This window comes from Eumetopias jubatus, unplaced genomic scaffold (assembly GCF_037043125.1).
Source record: "Eumetopias jubatus isolate StellerSeaLion01/CBP00866 unplaced genomic scaffold, mEumJub1_p1.0 scaffold_8, whole genome shotgun sequence".
In the NCBI taxonomy this organism is placed as follows: Eukaryota; Metazoa; Chordata; class Mammalia; order Carnivora; family Otariidae; genus Eumetopias; species Eumetopias jubatus.
The window spans coordinates 73,289,564-73,311,784 of record NW_028274814.1 but is presented as its reverse complement, the minus strand read 5'-3'; the positions used below and the strand labels follow the sequence as shown (position 1 = coordinate 73,311,784).

General features: G+C 37.7%; 1 protein-coding gene across 1 annotated transcript in view; it reads left to right on the top strand.

Moving 5' to 3' along the window:
* The window catches only part of ADAMTS20 (ADAM metallopeptidase with thrombospondin type 1 motif 20), a 181,902-nt gene that overhangs the window by 46,014 nt on the left and 113,667 nt on the right, over positions 1 to 22,221 (top strand). The window contains exons 5-7 of the mRNA XM_028123173.1: positions 15,915 to 15,998; positions 16,493 to 16,617; positions 17,945 to 17,985. Coding sequence (XP_027978974.1) covers positions 15,915 to 15,998; positions 16,493 to 16,617; positions 17,945 to 17,985 — 250 coding nt within the window. The remainder of the gene's footprint in view (positions 1 to 15,914; positions 15,999 to 16,492; positions 16,618 to 17,944; positions 17,986 to 22,221) is intronic.

Genomic DNA, 22,221 nt, shown 5'->3' with positions numbered 1-22,221 from the left:
CCGCAGATCACAGTTTATGGCAACCCCGAGCTGAGAGCCCGCGCCTCGGCTCCGTCTCTGCACCCGGCTTCCCCGCCCCGACACCTGGGAGCTCTGCCGCACTCAGGCACCTCCGGTCTCTCTGTGACCCCAAGGGTCCTGAGACCACACTGACCCGGGAGGATTCCACCCCCCGCTTAGCCACTGCAGCGACGTCCCTCCGCCGAGCCAACTTTTAAAAGGTCCGATTTTGTGCTCCGCGGCTCTAGCACTTGCCAGAAGCGGCCGGCGGAGGCCCCTCCCCCGCCGTCTATCCTCCCGAATATTGCCTCGGATTCACTTCTCTGCACGTCCTACCTTCCAGTAAGTGGTCGCTTCTCTGTTCAGAGAGTTGTTGCTACTCTCCTGTTCGATCTCCTGTTGAGTTCGTAGGTGTTCAGAATGGTTTGATCCCTATTCAGCTGAATTCCTGAGACCAGACAAAATCTAGGTCTCCTACTCCTCCGCCATCTTGCTCCGCCCCCCCCCGGTTGCTTTTTAGTTTTGTTGATTGTTTCCTTTGCTATGCAGAAGCTTTGTAATTTTTTTTTAGAAGCTTTGGTATTTTGATGTAGTCCCAATAGTTTTATTTCCCTTGCTTTAGGAGACATCTCTAAAAAAAACTGTTAGTATGGCTGATGCCAGAGAAATGCTGCCTGTGTTCTCTTCTAGGATTTTTATGGTTTCAGGTCTCACATTTAGGTCTTTAATCCATTTTCAGTTTATTTTTGTGCATGGTGTGATAAAGAGATCCGGTTTCATTCTTTTGCCTGTAGTTGTCCAGTTTTCCCAGCACCATTTGTTGAAGAGATTGTCTTTTTCCCATTGGATATTCTTTCCTGCTTTGCTGAAGATTAATTGACCATATGGTTGTGGATGTACTTCTGGGTTTTCTGTTCTATTGATCTACATGTCTATTTTTATGCCAGTACTGTATTATTTTAATTACTACAGCTTTGTAATATAACCTGAAGTCTGGAATTGTGATGTCTTCAGTTTTGCTTTTCTTTTTAAGATGCTTTGGTTATTCAGGGTCTTTTGTGGTTTCATACAAATTTTAGGATTGTTTGTTCTAGCTCTGTGAAAAATGCCATTGGTATTTTGATAGGGATTGCATTAAATGTGTAGATTACTTTGGATAGTATAGGAATTTTAACAATATTTGTTCTTCCAGTCCATGAGCATGGAATGCCTTGCCATTTCTTTGGATCTTCTTGATCCAAAGAATCAGTGTTTTATAGTTTTTAGAGTATAGGCCTTTCACCTCTTTGGTTAAGCTTCCTAGATATTTGGTTTTTTAGAACACCTGTAAATGGGATTATTTTCTTTTTCTGCTTCATTATTGGTGTATAAAAATGGAACAAATTTCTGTACATCGATTTTTGTATCCTGTGACTTTACTGAATTCATTTATCAGTTCTAGTAGTATTTTGGAGTCTTTAGGGTTTTCTACATATAGTATCACCCCATCTGCAAATAGCGAACGTTTTACTTCTTAACAATTTGGATGCCTATTATTTTGTTTGTTGTCTAATTGCTGTGGCTAGAATTTCCAGTACTATGTTGAATAAAAGTAATAAGAGTAGACACCCTTGTTATGTTCCTGATTTTAGAGGAAAAGCTCTGTTTTTCCCCATTGAGTATGATTTTGCCTGTGGGTTTTACTTTCCTTTTTCTTTTTTTAAAGATTTTATTTATTTGAGTGAGCACACAAACAGGGGGAGGGGCAGAGGGAGAGAGACAAGCAGACTCCCCACTGAATGGGGAGCCCAAGATGAGGCTCGATCCCAGGACCCTGAGATCATGACCTGAGCTGAAGTCAGATACTTGACCAACTGAGCCACCCAGGTACCCCAGCCGTGGGTTTTTCATATAAGGCCTTTATTATGTTGAGGTAGGTTTTCTCTAAACCTATTTTGTTAAGGGTTTTTATCATGAATGGATGTTTTACTTTGTCAAATGCTTTTTCCGCATCTATTCAAATGAGCATATGGTTTTTATCCTTATTGACGTGATGTATCACATTGATTGATTTGCGAATATTGAACCATCCTTGCATCCCAGGAAAAAATCCTGCTTGATCGTGGTGAATGATTTTTTTTTTTTTAAATGTATTGTTGGATTCAGTTTGCTAGTATTTTGTTGAGGATTTTTGCATCTATGTTCATCAGAGATACTGGCCTGTAGTTCTATTTTTGTGTGCTATCTCTATCTGGTTTTGGTATCAGGATGCTACTGGCCTCATAAAATGAATTTGGAAATTTTCCTTCTGCTTCTATTTTTTGGAATAGTTTGAGGAGAATAGATATTAACTCTTTAAATATTTGGAATTCACCTGTGAAGCCATCTGGTCCTGGACTTCTGTTTATTGGGAGTTTTTTGATTACTGATTCAATTTCATTCCCGGTAATCAGTCTGTTCAAAGTTTCTATTCCTGCTTCAGTTTTGATAGGTTATATGTTTTTAAGGAATTCATTTCTTTAAGGTTGTCCAATTTGTTGGCATATAACTTTTTATAATCCCTTAAAACTGTATTTCTGTGGTGTTGGTGTTTCATTTGTGACATTTGTGACTTTATTTGGATCCTCTTTTGTGATGAGTCTGACTAGAGGTTTATCCATTTTGTTCTTTCAAAGAACTGGCTCCTGATTTTACTGATCTATTTTTTTTTAATTTCTATATTTGTGCTCTAATCTTTATTTCCTTTCTTCTGCTGGTTTTGGGTTTTTTTCTTTTTCTAGCTCCTTTATGTGTAAGGTTAGGTTGTTCATTTGACAGTTTTCTTCTTACGGTAGGCCTGTATTGCTATAGACTTCCTTATTACAACCACTTTTGCTGCATCCCAAAGATTTTGGACCATTGTTTTCATTTTCATTGGGAGAAATGACATTTTAAATTGTAAATGTATTTATGGGGATAAAAGGGTAGGTTATTACTGAGAGCTGCTTTAGCAAATTTGGAACATAAGATCACAGTAGCTGTGAGAGCTCTTGATCTGATATTAACATCTCTGTTGAGCAGGGGTGGTGGCAGTATCCCTGGAACAGAATTCTAGTCCTAGTGAAGGACCTGTACAATATTCTATACATACACCTACTTAAATCTGTTGTCTGGGACATTTCTGGATTTAGGACTGTTTTGGAGTAATTACTAAAAGCCACCCCCCTTTTGTGCTCAGGAGTCTCCTGGTTTAGTTAATGAATTAGTCACTTATTTATATAGAGTTAGGGTATTGGAACTTATCTAATGGCTAGAAGTACCTCTATTCACATTTAGGGAATTCAGGCCCACTTTTTTTTATTTTATTCTGTTAGTCACCATACAATACATCATTAGTTTTTGATGTGGTGATCCATGATCCATTGTTTTCGTATAACACCCAGTGCTCCATGCAGTATATGCCCTCCTTAATACCCATCACCACGCTAACCAATCCCCCGTTCCCCCCTCCCCTCTAGAACCCTGTTTGTTTCTCAGAGTCCATAGTCTCTCATGGTTCATCTCTCCCTCCAATTCCCCCCCCCTTCATTTTGCCCTTCCTTCTCCTAATGTCCTCCATACTATTATGTTCCACAAATAAGTGAAAGCACATGATAATTGACTTTCTCTGCTTGACTTATTTCACTTAATATAATTTCCTCCAGTCCCATCCATGTTGATTTAAAGTTGGGTATTCATCCTTTCTGATGGCTGAGTAATATTCCATTGTATATATGGACCACATCTTCTTTATCCATTCATCTACTGAAGGGCATCTCGGCTCTTTCCAGTTTGGCTATTGCGGACATTGCTGCTATGAACATTGGGGTGCATATGGCCCTTCTTTTCACTGCATCTGTGTCTTTGGGGTAAATACCCAGGAGTGCAATTGCTGGGTCATAGGGTAGCTCTATTTTTAAGTTTTTGAGGCTCCTCCATACTGTTTTCCAAAGTTGCTGTACCAACTTGCATTCCCGCCAACAGTGTAAGAGGGTTCCCCTATTTCTACAACCTCTCCAACATTTGTTGTTTCTTGCCTTGTCAATTTTTGCCATTCTAACTGGTGTAAGGTGGTATCTCAATGTGGTTTCGATTTGAATTTCCCTGATGGCTAATGATGATGAACATTTTTTCATGTGTCTGTTAGCCATTTGTATGTCTTCTTTGGAGAAGTGTCTGTTCATGTCTTCTGCCCATTTTTTGACTTGATTATTTGGTTTTTGGGTGTTGAGTTCGAGAAGTTCTTTGTAGATCTTGGAAATCAGCACTTTGTAATGTTCAAATGTTCAAATATCTTCTCCCATTCTGTGGGTTGCCTCTTTGTTTTGTTGACTGTTTCCTTTGCTGTGCAGAAGCTTTTTATCTTGATGAAGTCCCAAAAGTTCATTTTTGCTTTTGTTTCGCTAGCTTTTGGAGATGTATCTTGAAAGAAGTTGCTGTGGCCGATGTCAAAGATTGATGCAGAAAAAGCATTTGACAAAATACAACATCCTTTCCTGATTAAAACTCTTCAGAGTATAGGTATAGAGGGAACATTCCTCAAGTTCATAAAATCCATCTATGAAAAACCCACAGCGAATATCATCCTCAACGGGGAAAAGCTGAGAGCCTTTCCCTTAAGATCAGGAACATGTCAAGGATGCCCACTCTCGCCACTCTTGTTCAACATAGTACTAGAAGTCCTAGCAACAGCAATCAGACAACAAAAAGGAAGAAAATGTATTCAAATTGGCAAAGAAGTCAAACTCTCTCTTTTTGCAGACAACAAGATACTTTATGTGGAAAACCCAAAAGACTCCACCCCCAAATTACTAGAACTCATACAGCGATTCAGTAATGTGGCAGGATACAAGTGCGCAGAAATCAGTTGCTTCCTTTAACAATGCAACTGTAGAAAGAGAAATTAGAGAAACGATTCCATTTACAATAGCACCAAAAACCGTAAGATACCTCAGAATAAACCTAACCAAAGAGGTAAAGGATCTATACTCTAGGAACTACAGAACACTCATGAAAGAAATTGAAGAAGACACAAAAAGATGGAAAAATATTCATGCTCATCGATAGGAAGAATAAACATTGTTAAAATGTCTATGCTACCCAGAACAATCTATACCTTCAGTGCCATCCTGATCAAAATTCCAATGACAGTTTTCAAAGTGCTAGAACGAACAATCCTAAAATTTGTACGGAATCAGAAAAGACCCCGTATCACCAAGGAAATGTTGAAAAAGAAGAACAAAGCTGGGGGCATCACGTTGCCCAATTTCAAGCTGTGTTACAAAGCTGTGATCACCAAGACAGCCTGGTACTGTCACAAAAACAGACATATAGACCAATGGAACAGAAGAGAGAACCCAGATATGGACCCTCAACTCTGTGGTCAAATAATCTTCAACAAAGCAGGAAAAAACATGTAATGGAAAAAAGACAGTCTCTTCAATAAATGATGCTGGGAAAATTGGATAGCCCCATGCAGGAGAATGAAACTCGACCATTCTCTAACACCATACACAAAGATAAACTCAAAATGGATGAAAGACCTCAATGTGAGACAGGAATCCATCAAAATTCTGGAGGAGAACATAGGTAGTAACCTCTTTGACATTGGCCACAGCGACTTCTTTCAAGATACATCTCCAAAAACTAGGGAATTCAGGCCCCCTTGATTGAACAGACTTGGCCAGGATACATCTATTGGCCATTGTAAATTTTTCTTAGCTAGAAATGCCCAGTTAAGTACATTTTGACTTGAAGAAACTAAGACCCTGTTATTTTCCTTATATATAACATTTCACCTTAAATTCTTATATGTGCTTAAGAAATACATGGCCCCTGTTTCCTAAGCCCAGTGTCTGGTACAAAGTGGGCATCCAATAGTTAATGAAAGAATGAATAGTGATTAAAGTAATACTTTTTTTCAGAATGCATGTCATCGTAGTAGACCAAAAAAACAGATGATTCAAAATGATTTCTGAAATTGTACAAAATGGACACTTGTGGCCTTGAAATTTAAAATGAAAACAGCTATACATAGAAATTTGTCCTGATAACATGCTTTTACCTCTGAATCTGAAGTAATTAGATGTGTAATTATCTAGATGTATAATTATCTACATGTGGGTGTGGCATGCTCATGAGGGGATTCTAATAAGAGCACCGACACAGAGGTTGTTCGTTGATAATATAGGAAATTGAATCAATTGTATGGAACAGTATAGGATAAACTTTGTAATTTTAGATGGTTAAAGGAGATATTCATTAAGAAAATTGTGGGGAAGAGGGTAGGGATACTGAAAGAAAATATTAGATTTTGTAAATGCAACAGATTGTGAAGACTGCTTAATGATGGGCAACTTTGATACCTGTGCTCTGGAAACATGGACTAGAAGGAGGAAAGGAGAACAAGAGGAATGTTTATTGAAAAAATTTTGGGATAGCTACACGCAGTTTTGGTGATAATGGCATCCTCAGAAGAGTTTTTGTTACCTGTATTTCACATAAAAATCAATATAATCACTGTTTGGAAGATACTGTGGCATAACCTGGAGATTACTGAAGTTGTCCGTGGGAGTTTTAAAGCCACAATTCATCAAGGGCAAAACAGATCTTTTGACTTCAAAGAAGGTAAATGAGTTTCTCAGATTGCTTGAAACAGTAGCCCAATGTATGCACGTATCACTTTCTAGGTTCTTAGTCCCACTAGGACAGCCAATTTCAGTTGAGGATTAGTTCATAGATCTAGTCAGCTGGTTGTGTTGAGCTCTCATTCACAAGGAGACGGACCGTCGCGGGGTTAGGAAGAGGGAAGCATTCCAAATGTAGATGGAGAGGAGGAAAAATTTAGAGTCTCTCTTTTGAGGTGGTTTGGGTTTTGTATATGTTTTCTTTCTTCTTCAGAGGTCAAATTTCAGGTGATTTATAAGTTATCTGGGTTTAATGCTTTCTCCATTCTTTTTCACTAAAAGAATGTGTGTCATTCAAAAATGAGGGTAGGGATAGAGGCAAACCAGGAAACACTCTTAACTCTAGAGAACAAACGGATGATTACTAGAAGGGAGGTGGGCTGGGGGGATGAGTGAAACTGGTGATGGGGATTACGGAGGACACTTGTGATGGGCATAGTACACTGTGTGTTAACTAACTGGAATTTTAAACAAAAAGTTAAAGAATGTTCAGATAAGGATACAGGAAAGTCAGCAGACTTTCTGCATATATATGTGTGTGTGTGTGTGTGTGTGTGTGTGTGTGTAAAGCCATGATCACAACTATATTTGCTGATATAAACCTGCAGATATAAACCATGCAAAAAGAAACTCTGAGCAAGAGTGACAGACTCTCCTTTTTTTGCCTGGGACTTTCCTAGTTGTGATGTTAAGACTCATGTCCCTGGAAACCCTGTAGTCCTAGGCAAACTGGGACAGTTGGGCACACTTATAGAGCTGGTCAGATTTAGTTCAACTTGTTTTATCTCCACAAATGAATTCCATTTCCAAAATTGCTCTGAAGAGGTAAGAGGAATGCTGTCTCCATGTAAGTGTCCATGGATGTTACCAACTGAGGAAGGAGCCGTTGAGATTTTGCACATTCTGTCCTCATTTTTAAGGTATTAACTGCATTTATTCAAGTGCACACAGGATATCGGTAATGTTCTTGGTGATAGTAATTTAGGAAAAAGACAAGAAAATGTGATTTAGACTTGAAGTATAATTGTGAACCACTTAGAGTTCAAAGTCACGAAGTTTTTGTGTGTTGGCTCCAGATAGGGGAAATAGCTGAATGCTTCAACACTGAGTAAATGGATTATATACACCATTTAGAGAGAGGATTATCTACCCTTAACCATCTTGCACAAAGTAAACATTTGTAGTGTCTTAAACTTTTTCTTTACTTTCAACAATTTAACAAAATTTCTGTATACAATGATAGAGAAATGTGTGATTTAATTCACTAGAGTGCTGTACAAATAGTGTAGTGATCTTTTATTCAAAGTGATTTCAAGGGGCACCTAGGTGACTCAGTCAATTAAGTGTCTGCCTTCAGCTCAGGTCATGATCCCAAGATCCTGGGATCGAGCCCTGCATCAGGCTCGCTGCTCAACATGGAGTCTGCTTCTCCCTCTGCCCCTCCCCCTGCTCATGCTCTCTCTCTCTCAAATAAATAAAATCTTTTTAAAAAGTGATTTCAACATTAAAATTGGAAAGAATAGAATTGTGTATAGTTTATCTAATGAAATGAGTTTGTGTTAAATGATCAGAGATGTTCAACTATTTTCTATACCAGAGCTTTTATCTTTAAAGAATTTGGGTCACAGTATTTGACTAAAATGGCATTTACATATAATTAAACTACCAAAGTAATTGTCATCTAGAGGAGTTACTTTCTTCAACAGACTTACTTTGATATTCAGTGACTTATTTAATAAACCTTGAAAATATTTACTAGGTCAGAGGCTTCTATACTCCATTGGGTTCACAAAGGTTTGACTTTATAATAGTCACCTTCTTACAGATTTAATAGTGTAAATTTAAGGAGCACCATGTGATCATCAGGAATTAGCCCTGTATTAAAATAGAGGCATTTATCAACTAAAACCCTCAATTGCATTACACTGACTTAATATCATTGCTTTCACTGATATTATAAGTCCTAGTGGTGTAACACACAGTGTGGTGAATAGTTGACATGGTGATTATTTTATGTTTGAAAATTGATTAGAGTAGAACTGAAAAGTTCTCATCACAAGAAAAAATTATAACTGTGGTGATGGATGTTAACTTAATGTGATCATTTCACAATATCTACATATATCAGATCATTGTATATCTAAAACTAATACGTCAGTTATCTCAAAAGTGGCAAAAATGATAAAAATGAAGATAGCCTCTAGGCATATCATATATGTACATTTGCTGAAGCTTTATATACAAATTTTTTCAAAATAGTTGGTCGGTTAATGGTGACAGTAACTTCATGATTTGCATGAAGTGTATTTTGCCTAGAATTTTCTTAATAGTTAAACAATAGAAGGTATATCATTTCTTCTCTACCTTTTTTTGATAAATGTCTGTGAATTACTGTTTTGTGAGACCTGTAAAGAAACATAAACCTGATATGCCAGGAGAACAAACACTTAAAGAATAAAAGATTCAATACATTTTAATTAGATCAATAAAAATTCTAAAATGCGGCACTTTCCAGAGCAAGAAGGGGAAAAAAATGTTCAAGCATTTGTGTGAAATAACACCTCTCACTAGATTATGTGTATATATGTTAGCCTATTCAAGACCCTGAAGATAACTACTTTTTTTACCTAACTTATTTTCTTTAATTTTTTATTGTTATGTTAATCACCATACATTACATCATTAGTTTTTAATGTAGTGTTCCATGATTCATTGTTTGTGCATAATACCCGGTGCTCCATGCAGAACATGCCCTCTTTAATACCCATCACCAGGATAACCCATCCCCCCACCCCCCTCCCCTCTAGAACCCTCAGTTTGCTTTTCAGAGTCCATCATCTCTCATGGTTCATCTCCCCCTCCGATTTCCCCCCCTTCATTCTTCCCCTCCTGCTATCTTCTTTTTTTTTTCTTAACATATATTGCATTATTTGTTTCAGAGGTACAGATCTATGATTCAACAGTCTTGCACAATTCACAGCACTCACCATAGCACATACCCTCCCCAATGTCTATCACCCAGCCACCTCCTCCCTCCCACCCACCACCACTCCAGCAACCCTCAGTTTGTTTCCTGAGATTAAGAATTCCTCATATCAGTGAGGTCATATGATACATGTCCTTCTCTGATTGACTTGTTTTGCTCAGCATAACACCCTCCAGTTCCATCCACGTCGTTGCAAATGGCAAGATCTCATTCCTTTTGATGGCTGCATAATATTCCATTGTGTATATATACCACATCTTCTTTATCCATTCATCTGTCGATGGACATCTTGGCTCTTTCCACAGTTTGGCTATTGTGGACATTGCTGCTATAAACATCGGGGTGCACGTACCCCTTTGGATCCCTACATTTGTATCTTTGGGGTAAATACCCAGTAGTGCAATTGCTGGATCGTATGGTAGCTCTATTTTCAACTGTTTGAGGAACCTCCATACTGTTTTCCAGAGTGGTTGCACCAGCTTGCATTCCCACCAACAATAGAGGAGGGTTCCCCTTTCTCCGCATCCCTGCCAACATCTGTCGTTTCCTGACTTGTTAATTTTAGCCATTCTGACTGTGTGAGGTGGTATCTCATTGAGGTTTTGATTTGGATTTCCCTGATGCCGAGCAATGTTGAGCACTTTTTCATGTGTCTGTTGGCCATTTGGATGTCTTCTTTGGAGAAATGTCTGCTCATGTCTTCTGCCCATTTCTTGATTGGATTATTTGTTCTTTGGGTGTTGAGTTTGATAAGTTCTTTATAGATTTTGGATACTAGCCCTTTATCTGATATGTCGTTTGCAAATATTTTCTCCCATTCTGTCGGTTGTCTTTTGGTTTTGTGGACTGTTTATTTTGCTGTGCAAAAACTTTTTATCTTGATGAAGTCCCAATAGTTCATTTTTGCCCTTGCTTCCCTTGCCTTTGGTGATGTTTCTAGGAAGAAGTTGCTGCGGCTGGGGTCGAACAGGTTCCTGCCTGTGTTCTCCTTTAGGATTTGGATGGACTCCTGTCTCACATCTAGGTCTTTCAACCATTTGGAGTCTATTTTTGTGTGTGGTGTAAGGAAATGGTCCAGTTTCATTCTTCCGCATGTGGCTGTCCAATTTTCCCAACTCCATTTGTTGGAAGAGATTGTCTTTTTTCCATTGGACATTCTTTCCTGCTTTGTCGAAGACTAGTTGACCATAGAGTTGAGGGTCCATTTCTGGGCTCTCTATTCTGTTCCATTGATCTATGTGTCTGTTTTTGTGCCAGTACCATACTGTCTTGATGATGACAGCTTTGTCATAGGGCTGGAAGTCCGGAATTTTGATGCCGCCAGCTTTGCTTTTCTTTTTCAACATTCCTCTGGCTATTCGGGGTCTTTTCTGGTTCCATACAAATTTTAGGATTATTTGTTCCATTTCTTTGAAAAAAGTGGATGGTATTTTGATGGGGATTGCATTGAACGTGTAGATTGCTCTAGGTAGCATTGACATCTTCACAATGTTGGTTCTTCCAATCCCAGAGCATGGAACGTTTTTCCATTTCTTTGTGTCTTCCTCAATTTCTTTCATGAGTATTTTATAGTTTTCTGAGTACAGATCCTTTGCCTCTTTGGTTAGATTTATTCCTAGGCATCTTATGGTTTTGGGTGCAATTGTAAATGGGATGGAGTCCTTAATTTCTCTCTCTTCTGTCTTGTTGTTGGTGTATAGGAATGCCACTGATTTCTGTTTTACCTAACTTTTTTACTCAACATTTCTCTAACTGTGGAATGATTTTGTTCTTTAGAAAAAATGCCCTCTACACTCTTCCCCCAACAGCACCTGGTAAATACTAATTAAATACGCTAGGGCATTGTGACCAAGGGTGCTCGGTGCCTCAATATGGTTGCAGGTATTGAGACAAAAAGTAGATAGACCCATTTCTAGAGTTGAGAAACTTCCTTGTAACTAGTAATAGAGCTAGAACTAAAACCACGGTCTCCTGACTATATAACAGTTCTCTGAGGCCATGGTCAAGGGATCATAGCAGGGCAACGTCATGAAACACATCAGGGTTCTGAAAGAGAGTTTTGTACCAAGAGCTAATTAGAAGGGCTTAGAGTGGAATGCTGAAATTCCCTAAGATAGATACAATGGTTAGAGCTAAAGCCAACAAACTTATGAATGTATTCATGAAGAAGTAGCAAACATGGTACTCTACCATCATGGCAATCTAATATGGGGTGGTAGTTTGGGGATGAGAGAAGCACATTGTACATGCCAATTAGCAAAGCCTCTGAGTAATGAAACGGGCCTTGTCATTCATCTGCCTGCTTCACAATTCCATTTAATTGAATAGTTATACCATAAACCTTTAAATATCCAAATATAGTAGAAGGTATATATATTGAATATGAGCACATAGATGATGGTCAGTACATACATTAGGAAATGCATACAATTAAATAGGATACCCTTAATTACTTCATGATAACCATTTTAGTGTAAAAGGAAAATATCAATCTGAGTTTGGGGCGGAGAGGTGTGTGTGAAGAATTAAGCTGAGCCCTCTGTTTTTGTATTTTTTACCTCTAAAAGAATAAGGTTTTATTATTTTTAAGTTTTCATTTAAATTCCAGTTAACATACAGTGTAATATTAGTTTCAGGTGTACAATATAGTGATTCAACACTTCCATACAACACCCGGTGCTCATTATAGCAAGAGTGCTCGTTAATCCCCCCACTCACCTCCCCTCTGGTAACCATCAGTTTATTCTCTACAGTTAAGAGTTTGTTTCTCGGTTTGCCTCGTCCTACCCCCCCACACTTTGTTTCTTAAATTTCACATTTGAGTGAAATCATATGGTATTTGTATCTGATTGATTTATTTCACTTAGCATAATACTCTGTAGCTCCATCCATGTCATTGTAAATGGCAAGATTTCATTCTTTTGTATGGCTGAGTTATGTTCCGTTGTAGATATATATGCCACGTCTTATAGAGCTGTTACAGGTGCAGTATCTGGTTCCTTCTGAAACTCAGTATTTTTAAGACTATATATTTTGTAGCTGATACTAAAATATCTGATTGTCATTGTTAGTCAACATCTTTAGGGCAATGAATAGAGAAATTAGCTATGTAGATACTTCATAGTACTTAAGCTTTCTTCTCTATGGCATAACTGGGAATGCATGGTTTCCTGTGATGTAGAAGTCTTCACAACTGTTCATTTTTAAGGGTGGGAGAAAGAGCCTCTGTGCATACCTTTGAGGTGTATTATTTACTTTGTAATGTGACTTAGAAAAACATCCACTTTTAAACTCACTGGATCAGAGGATAACTCTGTAGTTACAAGTATGGGTATACTTTATTTTCCCTGGGAGATAAGTATTTTTTTTAAGTTACATGGAAAATACCAGTTCAGCTACAAATTTCCACAGCTCCCATTTTCAAGTTTGCAATACTGCAGTGTTAACAGACCTGCTTGAAATTGCCAACCATTTGATTGTCCCTGTTTTAACGTACTCTCAACCCCACAAGATGCCCACTTTTGCCAAAAAGTGCTACTGCCAGAGCTGAAGGTACCACCATCGGTAGACCATTGTAAATATTTGTGGCCGTGCAGCTAAAACAACAGAAAAGGTGCTGGAATGTGTATTGAAGTCCATGCTGACTCTACAGTGTCAGCATTTCCAGAGGTGATTTGGGCTCTGGTTGTGGTTGTACTCCGTGTAGCAAAACAGCAGCAACCATGTATATTATTCAGTTATATTGAAACCGCCTTGGCTGATGGAATTGAGGTCTTCACTGCTAGTACTTCCAGCAAATTTTAAGCTTCAGAAGATCAGGGTCCGTGTCTTCCTTCGCTCTCTGTGTTGCTAGCCAACAAAGCAGGGTGTAGATGCTGAACATTTATAAAAAGATGAGACAAGTAGTACTTCCTCAAGCAATTGCTATCTTGGTTTGGGAAGTGGTCCAGGAGATGGTGATTCAGGTTTCAGAAACTTTAAGCTGGGGTATAGTTCACAAAGTGTACCACAGTGATTCGAGTGATTCTACAACTCTACACGCTTTGCTATGCTCACTACAAGCTTAGCTACAGTTTGTCACCATGCAATGCTCTTACAACACTGTTGACTGTATTCCCTATGCAGTACCCTTCATCCCCATGACTTATTCCATAACTGGGAACTTGTATCTCCCACTCTCTTTCACCCATTTTGCCCATCCCCCACCCCCTCCCCTCTGGCAACCACCAGTTTGTCCTCTGTATTTACGAGTCTATTAATGCTTTGTTTTGCCTTTTAGATTCCATGTATAAGTGAAGTCATATGGTATTTGTCTTTTTTGGTCTGACTTATTTCACTTAGCATTATACTCTAGGTTCCTCCATGTTGCCACAAATGGCAAGATATCGTTCTTACGGCTGAGTAATATTCTGTTACGTATATACCATGTCTTAACCATTCATCTATCAGTGGACACTTAGATTACTTCCATATCTTGGCTAGTGTAAATAATGCTGTTGTAATAAACATAAGGGTGCATATATCTTTTTGAATTAGTGTTTTCTTTGGGTAAATACCCAGTAGTGGAATTACTGGATCATATGGTATTCCTATTTTTATTGTTTGAGGAACCTTTATACTGTTTTCCACAGTGGTTGCAGTCACTTTACATTCCCATCCGTGGTGCACAGAGGTTCCTTTTTCTCCACATCTTCACCAACACTTATTTCTTGTCTTTTTGATACCAACCATTCCTGTTAGGTGTAAAGTGTTATCTTGTGGTTTTGGTTTGCATTTCCCTGGTCAGTGATGTTGAGCAACTTTTCACGTGTCTGTTGGCAATGTGTATGTCATCTTTGGAAAGATGTCTATTCAGGTCCTCTGCCCTATTTTAATCAGATTGTTTTTAAGTTCTTTATATATTTTTGATACTAATCCCTATTGAATATATCATTTGCAAATGTCTTATTTAGTAGGTTGCCTTTAATTTTGATGATGGTATCCTTGGTCATGCAAAAGCTTTTTATTTTGGTGTAGTCCTCATAGTTTAGTTTTGCTTTTTTCCCCTTGCCTGAGGGAACCTATCAAGAAAGGTGTTACTAAGGTCATTGTCAAAAGAGACTACTGCCTATCTTTGGAAAAAATTTTCATTGCACAGGTGGTCCAGGTCCTGAGGGGATTATGTCTCTGAAGGAGGGCAAGACCCTGAGGCATTGGATGTGGAAGAAACCACTACTGCAGAGGAACCTTTATGATGGCTACAAGTAGAGATGAATCTAGTGAATTAGCACCTTAACGAGGAATCACAAACTGAGCCCATGGAGAGGGCCTCATAGAATTGCTTTTTTCAGTCTTGGAGAATTAAAGACCAGGTTGTGAACTGTGACCTCTTCTAGGGTTCCTTATGTGGTTTTTGGATGAATCTGTTTCCATGGATTCCAGTAGTGCTAACCATTAAAAATTATAAGCATACTCAGAATTGGAAATATACAGCCATTGTGGAAAATATTAGGTAAAACTACCAGAAAAATAGGTAAAACTTATATATTTTTATGGAGAATAATGGTTGTGTAAATTATGGATTGTGACACAGAATGAAGTGAAATTCCTGCTGAATCATCTATTTTCCAAGCTCTCAGTGTTCAGGTTACTTGAGAACTTTGTTAAAATGCAGATTGATTCACTAGTCCAGGGTGGGCCCTGCAATTCTGTGTTTCTAATCAGCTCTAGGAGATCTATATGCTGCTGATCTCAGTAGTAGGTTTAAAGGATACGGGTTCTCAAACTCAGGTTCACGTTGGAATCATTAAAAAATACTGGGGAAATTTAAAAGATACTGATGCCTGCATCTCAACCCTAGAGATTCTGATTTAATTTGTAAGGGATGTGGCCTGGGCGTCTGGATTTGTGAAAGGGTCCAAAGGAGATTTCAGCATGCAGCTGAATCAGAGAATTGATGTTCTAGGACTGGTTTCAATTTATGTTTGAGAAGAAATAACTCATTTAGGCATCTAATCCTACACTTTTTAAATAAAACACTTTCAATATAATTTTATTAGCAGTTATTACATCAAAATTTACATTTACAACATCTAAAAGACTGTCTTAGAAGAGCATATGTAATAAGACTTTAAGAAGATAGAACATATTCTCATTATAGCACAGCACAGTATTAATTAAGTACAGTTCTATTAAGAACTAGAAGTAAACTCCGGTGCTGCTTAACATTCTACAATGCAGATAATCCTACATTTTTTTCTTTGCAGGTTGCAGCAATCTACAAGGACTCAAGTATTGGAAATCTTATCAACATAGTAATTGTAAAATTAGTTGTAATTCATAATGAAGAGGTAAGAAACAGGCCTGAAGTTAGTAATCTTAATTGTAGTAGGCTCCTAGTAACAATATATATAGATCACAAAATTGTTATTGGAAATGAGGTATTTCTAAAATTTACATTTAAAAACTTGATTTGAAAAGGAGTGAGATTAACTTTTTATACTGTGACGGAAACAAAAAGAAAGGAAGTAATAAAAACAACACTAAAACTTAAGGCTTAAAAACAATGAGGTATTCCTTTTATAATCCTGTCATTGAAGGATTTAAAATACAGTTTTTTAGAAGTTTTTTGATCCTCAGTATTGGATGGTTACATTGAAAAGTTCTCACTAGATCCCCTTTTGATCATGTCTTATGTATGGCTAAAATATTCCTGAATAAATATGAGGGAGAAATGCCACCTCACTTGCCTCTGAAAATGCTATTTAATAAATTGCAAGGATGAAGGATGCTGACAAGCTTGGATGTTTTAATGTAATATTGAATTGCTCCTTTTTTTGTGTAGGAAGGACCAGTCATCAGTTACAATGCAGCTACCACATTGCGTAACTTCTGTTTGTGGCAACAAACTCAGAATGTTCTTGATGATGCTCACCCTTCTCACCATGACACTGCTGTTCTTATCACTAGGTACAGTTTTAGAGATAACCCTTCCAACTGCCGTTGTTTACCCTTTCTGTCCTGCATGATCACTGATACTTCTTGTTACCTTAATTCTTTATTGATAATACACAGAAGTGTTCTATGAGAACTTGTATTGCAAAAGATACTACTTTCTGAACACATTGTTCTTGCAGACCAGAATGCTAGTTGATTCCTTAGGAAATTAGCAATGTTAGGTTGTTGAGTAATGAAATGGATTGACCGAAACAAAATAATTTCCTTATTTAGGGACAGAATTACGAAAAATAATTGCAAATAAACATAGTTGTGGAACTGAATATAGGTTATATTCATTCCCCACTTGATATTTCAATCGCTTGGAAAGAAGAGCTTTTGAATTTAATTGGTTGTCCACTTTTTGGACTTCTTGTACTTCAAAAAAAAAAATCTGTGTTTTGATGTTCAATACATGTCTTAATTACTAGACTGCATTTATGAGGGTCTTTCTCAACCTGCTTAAGGAAAACAACTTCTGCTATTATAAAATGATTGTCCATTTTCCAAGCACCACTATATATTGTTAATTCATGCCTTTGCTTCAGCAACACTGATGGCTACCAGGATATTTCGATTTTAGGATTGGCTGGTTGACAAAAGGAAATAATTCTTCCACTTAAGGGTCAGACTCCGAAATCTCTGCTTTCTAGAACTCTGAAATGAAACACTTAGTCCATATGAAATAGTCCATATAAATAGAACTAAAGCAGAATTGACTTAATTTTATACACCATATTATATCATCAGTCCATGGTTCTTCCCTGGATTGTAATTAGAGGCCAAGCAACAAAGATTGGAGATAATGAATTATAAAATGAGAGGTAGACAAAGGAGGCTAGAAGAGGGAGACCATAAGAAATGACAAGAGAACTGTCAAATTGAATGTGTAGAGACTAAGTAATGCAGAAGAAAAAAGTAAGCAATTTGGTAATATCTGAGAACATGGGGTGGAGAATAATAGCTGAAGCTCATAATGATGTTGGAACATCTAGAAAAGCATAAACTATATTACAATAGAGCATAAATAAAGGCAGAGGTAAAAATATACTTAGAAAGTTTATCATTGAACGTGGTTAAAGCTTCAGCTCTTTTCAGCAGTCATTTTTATATAGCACACATTGCTTATTGGTATATACAAATGGTGTATTATCCTAGGTTCAAATTATTGAGAGCTTAATAAGATCTGGATTTGGAAGTGAGTTTGTGGTAATAGTCACATCATAGTTCAAGCTTCTTTATCTTTGTTTTGACTTGTAAAAATATTTTCTGAAAATGCTTCAAACTTTTTTGTTTTAAGGGAAGACATTTGTGGAGCTAGAGAGAAATGTGACACATTGGGTAAGTTACTTTGCAAATTAAATATAACTTATAGAGATGCCTGGGTGGCACAAGTTGGTTAAGCATCTGACTCTTGGTTTTGGCTCAGCTTGTGATCTCAGGGTCGTGAGATAGAGCCTTGCAACCAGCTCTGCGGTCAGCATGGAGTCTGCTTAAAACTTTTTCTGCGCCTCTCCCCAGCTTGTGTGTTCTCTCTCTCTCAAATAAAAAAATCTTTAATAAATATATAATTTACTGAATTGTTTAAAATGTTTATTTTCCTTTTACATCGTAATCATTTTGATTGTCTTGATTAATGATTGTCATTAGCTTCTGCCTCAATACATTTTAAAGAATAAGAACTGATATTGTGCCAATTACTATATACACATAAAATATATGCAAATCTAAAGCAAAGTAATAAGAAATAATAAAATGAATAGCCATAAATCCACCACCAGATTTAAGAGCCAAAATTTAATACACTCATATGGCCTTTGCTAAGTCCTTATTCTATCCCAGGAGGTAGCCAATACCATGAATTTTATATGTTCCAGTTCCTTTCATCCTACTACAATTGTAGTTGTAGTTCATGGATTTTCACTCCTGTATAATAATTCATCCTCAGTTTACATATTTACATACTATTAGTGGATATTTGGACCAATTCCAGGTTTTCATAATGAACTTCACTTTAAGATCTAGGGTATATTCCTACAATTGAAATTGTTATTAAATTTGCTGGTGTTCAACTTTGGTATATCTTAAAGTGGTTGTACCAATTTACATCTTTATCAATAATGTATAAACATTGTTTTTGATTATGTCTTTCTCAACACAATGTACCTTCAGATTTATCATTTTTGCCAATCTAAATGTAATATATTTCATTATAGTAGTAATTTTCAGTTCTATGATTATTGAGTTTGAACATCTTTTCATATCTATTGGCCATTTATATTTCCTTTACTCTGAGGAATGAGAGAAATATGACCTATTTTTCCACTGTGGTGGTTGTCATTTTCTTACTGCCCCCCCTTTTTTTTTTTTTGAATTAAAAATTTTTTTCCAGGGGTGCCTGGGTGGCTCAGTCACCTGGGCATCTGTCTTTGGCTCAGGTCATGATCCCAGGGTCCTGGTATCGAGCCCCGCATCAGGCTCCCTGCTCAGTGGGAAGCCTGCTTCTCTCTCTCCCACTCCCCCTGCTTGTGTTCCCTCTCTCACTGTGTCTCTCTCTGTCAAATAAATAAATAAAATCTTTAAAAAAAAATAAAATAAATTCAGTTAGCCAACTTATAGGACATCATTAGTTTCAGATGTAGTGCTCAATAATTTATCACCTGCGTATACACATCCAGTGCTTATCACATCATGTGCCCTCTCCTTAATGCCCATCACCCAATTACCCCATTCCCCACCCAACTCCCCTCCAGTAACCATTAGTTTGTTTCCTATACTTAAGAGTCTCTCATGGTTTTTTTCCCTCGCTGATGACTTCCCATTAGTTAGGCTTTGTTTGAAAGTCTCGTAAGTATTGCTACCCTAGCTTTTTTTTCCCCCACTTCCAATTGCATGGAATATGTTTTTACATCTCTTCACTTGCAGTCTGTATGTGTCTTTAGGTCTGAAGTGTCTTTTGTAGGCAGCAAATAGATAGGTCTTATTTGTTATCCATTCAGTCACCTGATGTCTTTGGAGCACTTAATCTATTTACATTTAAGGTAATTATCGATAGGTATGTACTTATTGCCATTTTGTTAACTTTTTTTAGTTGTTTGGTAGTTCTCTGTTCCTTTCTTGCTCTCTTTACTTGTGATTTGATGACTTTCAGTGTTATGCTTGGATTCCTTTCTCTTTTTTGTATGTATATCTTTTATAGGTTTTTGGTTTGTGGTTATTATGAGTTTTGTATATAACACCCTATGTATATAGCAGTATTTTAAGTTGGTTTCTTAAATTCAAGGACATTCTAAACTCACTACATTTTACTCCCACATACTCCATGTTTATGTGTTTGATGTCATTTTTTTAATCTTTCATTTTGTGTATCCCTTAACTAAAGATAAAGTTGATTTTACTACTTTTGTCTTTTAATCCTCAGAGCAGCTTTATAAGTGATTGCTCTACTACTTTGTAAGGCCAGTTTAGTGGTGATGAACTTTTTTGTTCTGGGAAACTTTCTCCTTCAATTCTAAATGATAACCTTGTTTGGTATAGGGTATTCTTGATTGTAGGGTTTTTTTGTTTTTTTGTTTTTTCCCCTTTCAGCACTTTGACTATATCATGCTATTCCTTTCTGGACTACAAAGTTTTTGCTGAAAAGTCAGCTGTTAATTTAATGGATGTCCCCTTGTATGTTAAGTAGTTTTTCTTTTGCTGTTCTTAGGATTCTTTAACTTTACACATTTTAATTATTATGTGTTTGGGAGTAGACTTCTTTGGGTTCATCTTGTTTGAGGCTATATGCTTCATGGACCTGGATGTGTTTCCTTCCTCAGGTTAGGGAAGTTTTCTGCTATTTCTTCAAATAAGTTTTCTGCCCTTTCTCTTTCTGGGACCCCAAAATGCATATGTTAGTACACTTGATGTTGTCTTAGAGGCCCCTTAACCTATCCTCAGTTTTTAAGTTCTGTATTCTTTTGCTGTTCAGCTTGGATGATTTTCACTACTGTGTCTTCCAGATTGCTGATTCATTCTTCATCCTCTAATATGTTGATTCTCTTTACTGTATTATTCATTTCAGTTATTCTTCAGTTTTGACAGGTGCCTTTTTATATTTTTTATCTGTTGAAGTTCTGAGTTCATCTACTCTGAAGTCTGGTGACCATTGCTTTGAACTCTTTATCTGGTAGGGTGCTTATCTCCATTTCATTTGGTTCTTTTTCTGAGGTTTTGTCTTGTTCTCTTGCTTAGAAAATATTTCTGTCTCTTCATTTTGTCCGACTTTCTGTGTTTGTGTATTAGGTAGGTCAGCTACATCTGCTGGTGTTAAAGGTATTGTCCTTGTGTAGCAGGCATCCTGTGCGTCCCAGAAGTGTAGTCCCTCTGGTCACTAGAACTAGGTGCTCTGGTGGTGTCCTTTGTGTGAAGTGCATGCACTCTACTGTTTAGTCTACAACTGCTGTGGGTGCACCAGTGGGTGAGGCTGGCCTGTAGCCTGATGGTCATAATGCCTGGCTCTCTGTGCCATGGGCACACTAGTGGGTGGCCTGGCCCCTGATATGGCTGACTGATAGGACTGGTTGCTGTTGTGTGCTAGTCAGTATGGTTAGAACCCAGTGTGGTTGGTTCTAACTGTTGTAGTTGTGCTGTTGGACAGGGCTAGCGTCCTACACTAGGCTGAAGGACAGCTAGGAAATATTGTCCCCCAAAGCTTGTGTTCCTGGAGAAAGTTCCTACAGATTCCTGCCCCTTTGGCACATGCCCTAAAGTTAGTAAAATCTCCTTCATGTATGGCCCAGGTGCTTTTCAAACTGCTGCCTCTGTGTTGGGTCTTAGAGTGAGTGAGATTGTGTGTGGGTCCTTTCAGAGCAGAGTCTCCATTTTCTATTACCCTCTAGCTCTCCTGGAGTCCTGCTGATTTTCAAAGCCAGACAAGGAGGCTCATCTTCCTGGTGCCTATCTTCCAGGTGGGAGGGAGTGCCTGATGTGGTGCTTGAAACCCTACCTCCTCCGGGAGGAACCCCGTACCTGTGATATTCCTCCTGCTTGTGGGTTGCCTTCCTAGGAATTTGGTTCCCAGTAAGCCTGTTATCAGTGCCCCTTCTACTCTTCTGAATGTGGCTTTTTCTTAATATCTTTAGCTTTGGAATTGCTGTTCCAATAGTCTTCAGTTTGTTCTTAGGGAGTTCCTCTGTATGTAGCTGCAGCCTTGATATATCTGTGGGAGGAAATGAGCTCAGGATCTTCAGTTCCCCCTTGCCCAGGCATGTGCTTTCTTTTCTTAAATGGTTTTATTCTTGCAGACATTGATACGAGTATTTACTTAAAATAATAAATTCCTTTTATAGATTTTCTAATGTTATACCAAACTTGATGAGGAATTTTTTTTTTTTTAACTGTTAGATTCCTTTCCCTGGATGTATTTTCAGGAATGAAGTGACCTTTTATCATATTTGTCTAATTTTGATACCAGGTTTTATTCACCTTTTAGAACTGGTCAGAGTATACTATTTTTTTTATTCTCTGGAAGATTTTATAGAATATTTTAATGATCTATATCTTGAAAGCTTAGGTGATCCCACCTAGTGAACCATC